Source organism: Fundulus heteroclitus, chromosome 19, assembly GCF_011125445.2.
Source record: "Fundulus heteroclitus isolate FHET01 chromosome 19, MU-UCD_Fhet_4.1, whole genome shotgun sequence".
Classification (NCBI taxonomy): Eukaryota; Metazoa; Chordata; class Actinopteri; order Cyprinodontiformes; family Fundulidae; genus Fundulus; species Fundulus heteroclitus.
Window position 1 is genome coordinate 31,920,853 of NC_046379.1, and position 11,047 is coordinate 31,931,899.

General features: G+C 41.0%; 1 protein-coding gene across 1 annotated transcript; it reads left to right on the forward strand.

The window, feature by feature from the left end:
• Nucleotides 1-939: 939 nt before the first annotated feature.
• Nucleotides 940-10,090, forward strand: foxg1a (forkhead box G1a). Its single transcript, XM_012879725.3, has 2 exons — nucleotides 940-2,793; nucleotides 6,993-10,090. The coding sequence occupies exon 1, from the start codon at nucleotides 1,241-1,243 to the stop codon at nucleotides 2,549-2,551; it is 1,311 nt and encodes a 436-aa protein (XP_012735179.3). The 5' UTR covers nucleotides 940-1,240; the 3' UTR covers nucleotides 2,552-2,793; nucleotides 6,993-10,090.
• The last annotated feature ends 957 nt before the right edge of the window (nucleotides 10,091-11,047 follow it).

Consider the following 11,047-nt stretch of genomic DNA (forward strand, 5'->3'; position numbering starts at 1 on the left):
GCGTTTTTATATCATCGCCGCTTCTAAATGAGCAGAGCCTGTTATTCCTTCACTTGTGTTTGTTTGGTGAAACTGTCCTCCAGCAGGAGGAAGGTAGGAGTGAAGCAGCCGACTGCTATACAACTCTTTCCGCCTCCCCGCTGCATATTTCACGCTCATTTTACACGACGCACGTTTTCCCGAGAGACACTCCGTGTTTCTGTCAGCTGCGACCCCCCTATCACCCATCCTCTCTGCGTGTCCTGACCGTGTCCGTGTCCGTGTCCGTGCCCTCCGGACTCCCTCGCTGTTTATTTTCCCTCAGAGATGGGATGTAAACAGTTTTGCAGACGCCTAAGGGGCAAATATTTGAATCGAAGGAGTGTAAATGTGAGGAGCGGCGAGGATTTGGGTTGACGCATGCACGGTGCGCGCTTCCAGCTCCGGCTTGGGTGGGGTGGTGGGGGTGGTGGGATGGGGGGTATGGGGTGGGGTGGGGGGTGGGTAAGAGGGGGGGGGGGGCTGATCAGTGTTGTTGAGGCGCTGCAAAAAGTTTCCCAAGAGTTCCGCAGATCTTTTTTTTTTTTTTTGTCAGAAAAGTTCCTTCTCATATAAATATTGCGCTTATTTATCCGCGGTGTAAAAAAAAAAAAAAAAAGGGTCTATCTTCTCATGGCATTCAAACTGAGGTGCTGAGTATATAGGCTACAGCGGAAAAATAAAAATGGTGAAAAATAATAAATAGTGTAATCCCAATTAAACCAACAGATTCACTTTAATGCAGCAGATTGCAGCTTTATCATATCCATTCTCCTGCGGCCGGGGGTAAAGTCCTCGAGCAGCGTGGCATTTTTTGCAGCGTGCCATTTATTGGCGGATGTGCGTGTTTCTCCGCGCATCGTGATTGGCTGAGCGCTCAGCGGACGCCTTAATGTTTAATACTAATGTTCCCCTGGTTGGCTGAGGACTGGGAAGGTCCAACCAATGTTTTTCACTTGCTTTAGTGGCTGCGGCTCCCTAATTAATTGCAGCTATCTGTCTCCTATCGATGTGTGTGTACATGTGTGTTGTGTGTGTTTCCCTTTTTCTCCCCAAACCGAACATGAAATAGTTTGTTAGGCTATACTTTCTTTCTTCCTTTCTAATCCCCCCTTCCTTCCTTCCCGTCCTGGTTCGCTGGTGGAGACCGGGAGGACTGAAACCCAGCTGTGTTCGCCGCCCGCCTCTGCTCGCTGCCGGTTCCCCCCCTCACTGCACGGTGATGTTGGACATGGGAGAGCGCAAAGAGGTGAAGATGATTCCCAAATCGTCGTTCAGTATAAACAGTTTGGTGCCCGAGGCCGTGCAAAGCGACAACAACAACAGTCACCACCACCACCACCACCACCACCAGAACCAGAACCAGAGCCAGAGCCAGAACCAACACCGAGTTGCTGCTTCGGATGATGCGGAGCAGAAAGCGCCTCTTCCGGCCTCGCCGCCGGACGGCAAAGCTGACCCGAAAAGCGAGTCGCTGAACCTGGAGAGCTGCCCGGAGGACAAGCAGGAGGAGAAAAAAGACGGGAAAGACGGAGAGAAGGACGGAGAGAAGAAAAGCGGCAAGTACGAAAAGCCTCCTTTCAGCTATAACGCTCTGATAATGATGGCCATCAGGCAGAGTCCGGAGAAACGGCTCACTCTCAACGGCATCTACGAGTTCATCATGAAAAACTTTCCGTATTACCGGGAGAACAAGCAGGGCTGGCAGAACTCCATCAGACACAACCTCAGCCTGAACAAGTGCTTTGTCAAGGTGCCTCGGCACTACGATGACCCGGGGAAGGGCAACTACTGGATGCTGGACCCCAGCAGCGACGACGTGTTCATCGGTGGAACCACCGGGAAGCTCCGCCGGCGCTCTACCACGTCACGGGCCAAGCTGGCTTTCAAGCGCGGTGCCCGCTTGACCTCCGGCCTGACCTTCATGGACCGGGCAGGCTCGTTGTACTGGCCCATGTCCCCCTTTCTGTCCCTTCACCACCCGCGGGCCGCCGGCGCCCTCGGCTACAACGGGACGTCGTCGGGATATCCGGGCCACCCGATGTCCTACAGCAGCATGCTCACGCAGAACATGAGCAACAACCACTCGTCGTTTCCGTCCTCCAACGGGCTCAGCATGGACCGACTGGTCGGTGGGGACCTCCCCTACGCGACGCACCACCTGACGGCGGCGGCCCTGGCGGCCTCGGCGGTGCCCTGCGGCCTCTCCGTGCCTTGCTCCGGGGCCACTTATTCATTGAACCCGTGCTCGGTGAACTTGTTGGCCGGACAGACAAGTTACTTTTTCCCTCATGTCCCACACCCGACCATGAGCTCACAGACCAGCGTCGGAGGGGGCGGCTCGTTGCAGGCTGCCCGGGCTTCGGCTTCCAATTCCCCGCAGGCTCCCTCCTCTTCCTCGCTGCCGTGTGACACTCTGAGGCCGGCTTTGTCCGGCTCTCTGCCTGCCTTCTCCTCGGGACTTTCCGGGGGTTTGTCTGACTATTTTACACATCAGAACCAGGGTTCGACTTCTAACCCGCTCATACACTAACTCCCCTGAACCTCATGCATCCATCCATTCCTCCACCCAGTCATCCATCCATCCATGAAGGAGTGATAATCTCAAAGTGATTGGAACACTAACGTGATCGTTTTTAACACTGAACATTTACGATGTAAAAAAGACAAATTATTATAAACTACTATTATAGAAAAAAAAAGAGAAGAGACTTAAACTGCAAAACAAAAAAGAGCAGCACTGAAAAACACAGAAAGCAGCACTGACATTTCCAGGTATTTGTTTCTATTATTATTATTATTATTATTATTATTATTATTATTATTATTATTATTATTATTATTATTATTATTATTATTATTATTACTTCTTCATGTCTTGTTGTTGTTCTTCGGACCCATCTCCTCCCGCGGTTTTCATTTCTGTGTACATAATGTGTGTTCTAAGTGTCCGGGGTTTGTCTCTGTATAATAATGTCAGTCAGTGACGTGCAATGTGATCTGAGATAAGAAGCCGAGAGAATGATGAGAGCAGAGCTTATAGCTCACGTTTTTATTTACTTGTTGGAGGAGGCATGTTTGTTTTCTATTAGAATGAGTATTTAAAATAGTTTTCTTTTGTTAAATATATTTTATTATCAATAATAATAATAATAATAATAATAATAATAATAATAATAATAATAATAATAATAATAATAATAATAATAATAATAATAATAATAGGCCTTCATGTGTAAGTACCATGCTGGTTAGATTAGAAGCGTGGAAAATTGATACGAAGCTAAATGATCTTTTTCAATTTGCATCTTTAAGAAGCTGAATGTTCTTATTAAAGCACACAGGGAAGCTTGGGTCCAGAGGGGCCTCTGAAGGTTATTTTCCATTCATTCATTGCCTGGTTTTAAAAACTGCTGACGCGCTTTTTATAGACCAAAGAATCTGTTCCACATGAAGTCAGTATTGTGCTGTATATTCTGAGAGGCCTGCTGAGGTCGGGGTGAAGGAGAAACTGATTCCTTCATCACTGCAGAAAATTTCCTTTTAAACGAGATTTTTATTGCATTTTAAAATAGCGCGTTAATCCCTTATATCTCTTTAGAGCTGTAAACCTAAATTTTTGGTTATTTCAGCGACTGTCGGTGCAGCTGGAGGGCTTTCTTTTTAAATAGATAATCTGCGGCTATTTGAATTGACGAATTGCGCTTTTGGGCAGACTTTGAGCGTAAATGTCTCGTTTGTGGAAGATTTTCCGCAGTGAAGCTTGTCCTGGAAACGTGATCGCCGGTCTAAAAAGCCCCACAGACGTTCACGGTTCTTTTTCTTCCTGTTTTGTACAATTACTAAGAAATGAAAAAAAAAAATCATCTTTGTAATCTGACTTTTTGTTTTGTTTTGTTTTGTTTTAGAAGAAAAGGAACGCTGTAAAAAAAAAAAAAATCCCGTTTGTTTAACAAAAGAAATTCTGCCTTCTGATCCAATAGGCTCCTGTTTGGAATGACTGTCTTTTAATTGTCACCGCTAAAACAATTTTTCATGGTTGTGATACTGTTGTGGTCTTCTTATTATTACCGTGTTTGTCGCTTATAAAAAGAAAAAAAAAGAAAAAAAAATGTTTTAATCCTAAAAAGCACAAATAAAAGAATAGGTTACATTCATAACTAACGTAATTCCATTTGTCTCTTCTTTCCTCCTGCCCTCCTTGTGCATCAAACAATAACCCTCACTGATAGTATTAATGCTTTTGGGGTTCAACTTGGATCTCGGGTTTCTTAATGCGCATCCTCGCTCTGTAGTTTTGCTGTCTGTGGTATTTCTATAGACGTTTAACCCAAACATGAATAATTCACGGCTGAACTAGGACGATGAATTCTCGGTTCCCGGGTCTGGGTTGCGCTGCAGAGCTTGATGTTGAGCCCCTGCTAGCAGCAGAGGCTGGGAACCATTTGCAGAAGCCTTCCCTTCCGGCGCGTCTGAGAGTTTCGCAAAGTCTCATTTTTGCTCCTTCTGAGCGCGGAAACATTTGGCGCTGCAAGCTGCGGCGTTTTGCTTCGCGTGCACGGCAATCTGCGCTCCGATCCGCAGCTTGATCTGCGTCCGAGAAAACTTGCAGATTAAATCTGACCCCTGTTTTTGTTAACTGATGAATGTGCGCTTGGTGCTCACCGCGTTCCCCTCTTTTCCTGCCCGTTCCGTCGTCTCTCTTTTTTTGTGTGTGGTTTTCCTTCGTTCTGCTTATTTGCAGAACACAAACAGTCATTGGAACCTCGCTGTCTTTCAGATTTCCCCCCTGAGTAATTCACTGTTTATTTTACTGACAGCTGCTACGTGATCCCGGAGTGAAAGCTCTCCGCAGAACTTTTGAACTGTGTTTGTAGAAGTTAGAACCAAAATGAAAAAAAAAAAAAAAAAAAAAATCAATAAAGCTCTTGGGTTTCTGCTAAATTCGCAAGTTTTGTGGATGTTCGTAGCCGGACTCTAAATGCTCCTTTTGTCTCCAACCTATCATGTTGGAGGAGATGAAGCACATTGCGGCTGTGATTGGGTTTCTGCTGCTGCTGTGGTTTTAAATTGAGCGGTGGTTCCTTTTCTCACGTTATTCACACCAGAAAAGAAAAACGCAAGAGTATTGAACTATATCCTGATTTAGGTGTTTAGGCAGCTTTTGGAGATGCTGAAATGTGCGCAGGGTTCGGCGGGCTGTTCCTTTTAAAGCTCCTTGTTGCAGGAGAAGCTCCGCTGTTGGTTTGAAGGAGGCGCTGAGCTGAATCCTCCTGAATGTCTTTGTCAAACGGCTCCGGGAAGCATTTGGCGCATTAAACCACTGCAGAACCAGGCTTCATGGCTGATTTAAAGCATCTATCTCTTTATCTTTAAATATTTTTGCCACTTTTTTTTTATTTTAGTTTTAGCCCATCTGCAGGTTGTGAAGGTAAATGTGTCACATGTCTTGTTTGTTCTGGAAGCCTCTGCTGTCCGGGGTTTGCCCAGTTTTTGGAAGGAACGCTGCGGGCTAAACTGCGCAGTGGGAGCTGTCCTCCTGCACAGCGCAGCCGCCTCCGTATTTTTTCTCGAACCTGAGGAGTTTTGGGACTGCAGCTGATCCCCATCAGCGGCCGCTGAGGGCTGCCTGCCTGGCGGAGAGGCTCTGCAGCGATTTGCTTGATTTCTGGGAATGTCGCTTTTGAACTTGTTGGCTCAGATTTTGCAGGTGCCTTTCTCAGCAGTGTCTGCTCTTTTGAAATCGCATCGCTTGCACATCCGAACCTTTTCGTAAAGCGCTGATCTGAAACACATAGATAATTTAGCGGTTATCAGAAGCAGAGATAAGAATTCCTCTTACACCGGGCCTTTGTCTGTAGGGTCTATTCTTTGTCTTTTTGCTGGAGCTGTTCCCGCACGGCTCAGATTATCCTGTTACTTTTCTGTTAATGTTCTGGTTATTGTTCTTCAAACACCCATTCCGTTAAATTCACCTATTGGTAAATATATAAATACATAGAATAATTATATAAATCAATTTAAGGAAATCCGATTTCCATTGTAATAAGAAAATAATACTACAACAACAACAACAATAATAATAATAATAATAATAATAATAATAATAATAATAATAATAATAATAATAATAATAATAATAATAATAGAAATTAAAATAATTTATATTTGTATTTTAATATTTAATTATTTTCGTTATGTTGTTGCAGTACACTATGAATAACACTGGCCTAACAATAATCCCAAAACAGATGTATGTGGTTTGGGGGGGGGCTCTACGGGACAGTTTTAATATCTGCAGAACCTATTTCTGTTTCTGAGTCTTGAATGAAGCCTGCAGCTGGACCGAACCGCATCTCAGGTCCGGTCAGATATTTGGACCCGTCACGCAACTGGAGACGATGTTCACGGATCTGGTGTTTATTTGGCTTCCTTCTTACAGCCGGGCTCTGCGCTTTTTACTTGCTTGTTTTCAGTGCATGTTCTGCATGCGTTTGGATAAGCCTACTTTAGTTTCAGTGAAGCTGAAAAGAGGCTGCTGCTAAGTGCGGTGTGCATGTGGGATGTTCAGGTGTTCAGGGGGTTGACTTGGATATCATTGGAACAATGTCTGCCGCTCTTCCCGCTCACAGCTGCGAGCTGTTAAAACGGGATATTTTGCATTATTTGTCTGAACTGTCAATCAAGATGCTCCTTGAGCGGGATATTTATTTTTTGACGCCAAACAATTATATAGTTACTGCATTTTCTGTTAATAAAGCAGTACCATTATGCAAATGATTCTATTTTTTAAAATCCCATATCATCCCTCAGATAAAGAGACGATGTGATAATAAGTATATTAATGTCACCATGTTTTCCATATTTACAATCTGACAAGTTGGATTTTATAGTGTTGAAATTCTATTTTTTGATTCTTTTTGATTTTTAAAAAACCTTTAAAATATTATTTTGTTTTTTGTTTTTTTTTAAAGGCGTGCGCTTTCCTAAATGCTGGTTTTATGGGAACCGTTTGGAGCTTCTAGAAGAAGCCGCCTTTCCAGCTGCTCCGCACGGGGATGTTCTGCGCTCCTCAGGGCAGCAGGTCAGAGCTGCTCACACCTGAACGGACAACAGCCTTAAATGAAAGAGTCTCTATTACGTTCAATTTATTTCTTTATTTTACAGAAGAATATATTAGAAATATCTTATTAAAAGGAAACCAATTTCTCCCGATAGTTCTTAAAATAAATGTTTTAAGTTTAATAAACCTTGCGTACAACTGGAGCTGTCATAATATGCGATAGATAAACTTTGTAATCAACGTTTTTTTTGACTCCCTGGGAAAAAAGAAAGGTGCAAAGTAGATATTGTAAATTGAACTGAGACCTGGGTAAATGGTGTAAATATGTAAAATGACCCCAGTCGGGATTTCCACACACAGCGCTTTTAATTGATGTTAATAGCATTTTCATAATATGTAAAAATGGCAAAAAGATTATTCAGTACTAAACAGGGGTCCTGCTGGAAATAGTTTCTTCAAAAACAATAATAAAAAAAACCTAACTATTTTTTACTAAAAAAAATACAAATCCAAATGGTTTTAGGGGTCAAACTTTAAACCTTTGGTTTGGAGCTGGAACATATAAGAATAAAGCAAAACCTCGTCAGCACATGTAGCAGTTTGAAAATTACTGTTGACTTTAAATTAGTAGCTTGATTTAATTTCCCTTCACTTTGCACGAGCAGTTTTTAAAAAATACTTGCTGACCCAATAGCATTCATTTTAAATGACCTGGCTTCAGTGTTGAGCTTCAGGTCCTAAAAACTGCATTTCGTTGCAGTTTCTGTCCATGTAATTTATAATCATCTTAATTATTTTTGTTAAAGAAAAGCAGAAAATATGTTAAAAATAATTTAAAAGAATAGCACCAATTTAGGTTTCTGGAACCAATAAACACTTTTGATAAGAATCAAAACAGCTACCAGGAATAAGATAAAATAAAATAAAAATAATCCAAGAAATTAAACACAAACACTTATATTAACATCATGGTGTTTCTAATGAAATATCTTCAACATTTCTAAGTTCAGCTGTTTCTTGTGTGCCTGTATGCTTTCAATGCTTTAGTAAGAACCTGTCTAAAAAGTGTCCGCTTTGGTATAAAATTATGAAATTCTAAAAAGATTTCAATGAAAGAATGTGCATCTCCCTTCTATTGGATAAATGCATTTATTGTGAAATGTTTATTCGTTTTTGTTTATGATGTATTGCTGGTAATTGGTTTTGGCCCAGTGTTTTCTATGAGTGAGCATGGATGTGTCATGAATCAAGCTGTTGAGATAGAAAAGACCACAAAGTCTCACATAACAGGTGAGAACATGTAGCGTAGCTAGCACCTTACTAATGCTTTTGGTCCCTTTGAAGCTTGTAGTTTATAATCTGGGGTCCTCAATGTAAAGCTCAGTTGTCCAGTTTTCTGTTAGAAGAGTTTAGGCCAAACTGGAAGTTAAACCTAAATCATCTCCCAAATGTGTACATTTTCTTTTAAAACCTTTCTGATTTCTCCTGTTAACGTCTGCACTATTTAGCCTTTTTGTGGGAGTAGAGGAGTTCCTAGTGTGAGTTAGAAAAAAACAAACAACCAAAAAATACCTACAAACTATTAAAATCCAGACCAAAGTGGAGGCATTAGCATTCCAGTGATTTTGTAAATCTGATTACCAGGCTGTCGGTGTAAAGTTTAAATTTGGTTTTGGTGGCTCTGAAGTCGATTCTTAAAGTGTGAAGCTGTGAATTCTGCTACAGCGGCAGATGTTTTGGCTCGGAGCGTTTGATTGTCTGATATGATACAACAACAAAGACAGACTTTCAGCAGCAATTTGTTCGTTTCCTAGAAGATGACTGCGAGCAGAACGAGTCCAACTGTAATGCAAGAAGCAGCCCAACAATGGAGCTGCCGTGCAACCCAATCTCTGTCAGCCTGATGCTATCTGGCCCATGTTAAATGGGGTGACCAGCAGTCAAAAGACAAAGGAGCAACAGAAGGACCATGGGGGGTGGGGTGGAAGACTAACTTTTCTTTCTTTTTTTCTGTCTTTCTTTTTTTTTGGTTCTTTCCTTAGTCTCTCTCAATTCTCCCTCTCTGTCATTTTTTTCTCCTATTTTACTGGTGGCTGTCTTAGGACTCGCTAACAAACTTCTTTTTCAAAGAGAAATGTTTTTGGATGCACATTTTAGTTTGTTGATGGCTCTTAGGTTTTGAAAAGATAGTTTTCCATCAGCAACAACAACAACAACAAAATAATTCCCAGAATATGAGAATCTTATTCAGCAGTTTTTCTTCTCTAACAAGGTATTTGCACTGAAAACAATGAAAGCTCACTACTTGGCCTGTGCCTACACAGCTGGGAAGGTATGTCAGGACATTTTTGACTGTCGTGTGAAAACACCTCGGGATAGAATATCAGTTTTCAGAGTTTTTGTTCTTATTGGCCCAGACCTGATGTTTTTGGCTTTCCTTCATGTTTAAATTACAAGTCTGTGAAAATAGGAACTGACTCATAATATTTCAGAAACAATGTGTGATGTTCAGGGTTGCTGTTATTACATGTATCATTCCAAGTCAGGAAATGGTGTAGACCATCTGTTGTAAATGGTAGTTTTATTTCACTTTACAATTAAATTCTTTTTTTTATTTGAATAGATTAAAATGGTTTGATATCATTCTTATTTCTTTAAAGATTTTTTGGAACAGAATTTGACAAGAATGAGGGTGGAGTTTTACAGAGACGTACATTCATCCTTTATTCTGCGATTGGACATATTGAGGGAGTGAAGTTGGCTGACGTGATGCTAATCACATCTCTGCAACAAAAGCATTTATTCCTATCATTAGCTTCTCAGTACTAAACATTCTTAGAGTGAAACACAAAAGCTTCTCATTTGTGCACAAATAATTTTAGCACCACAACCAATGCATAAAAACAGAAGAGGGAAAAGCCTGAGGATAAAGCCGCTTTTTTTATTTAAAACTGGATTGAATTCATGCATATCATCTGTTGAGCATGTCACAGGGTTATTTTTATGAAAGTGATAAAAACATGAAAATAGTCCTCTGTACTTCATCACAACGATTCCTGCTGTTTTATTTTATATTTTTAAACTCCACAGTGGCAAATGATCTTATTATTATAACATTAATTATATTGGATAAAAAGTATAACATGTTATTGTTACAATAATCAAATATTATTGAAATTCATATAATTATAAATATAGTCTATGTTTTTCTTTTATCCCCACAAGAGGGGTCTAACTTAGAATATCATAGCATAGTGCGTAAAATGTGTCTTAAAAATGCAGAGGAAACTGGCAGAGTGGAAAACAAAGCGAGTCATAAAACTATCTCAATTTAATTAAACTCAATTCATTGTCATTAAATCACATTCAGCTACACTCAATTAGATCCAATTCCACTGAGCTTATTTTTAAGGCACCTGTTGACAATTGTAATTTTAAGACAATATCCAAATCCTGGGATTATTAAAGTATATCTGATTCTGATTCTGAAACTAAGTTGTCTGTAGTTCATATTAACGCAGAAATGTACAACCAGGTCAAACCAGTTCATCCCATTACAATGTAACCGTACAGACAGATTTAAACTAAATTCATACGGTCCTATTTCTTTGTAATTATAAAACACTACAGTTCCATTTAATTGATAAGAGAAAGGAATGAGTATTTCATGCTTTGTAGAATAGTACAAAGATCATCATAAGTCCAATGGGTTAAAGGTCATCTGTAAACCCAGCTGATTTCACAGCAACACCTGTGCCTGACAAAGCATGTGGTGACAGTGGAACCCTATGTTTTAACAGCAAGAAGTTCCTGCAGAACCCAGGCCAGTATGAGTGAATGCCTGCTAGAACGGTCTTGATGCTCATAGGAACAAATCCAAGCGAAGCTTGACCTGAGACAGTCATAATGATGATACAGAGTGTCCTTAGTCAGTATGCCAAATATCCAAGTAACAGCTCCAAGGAA

Excerpts from the sequence above, each read along its gene's own strand:
- foxg1a (XM_012879725.3), top strand. The coding sequence starts at position 1,241 with ATGTTGGACATGGGAGAGCGCAAAGAGGTGAAGATGATTCCCAAATCG.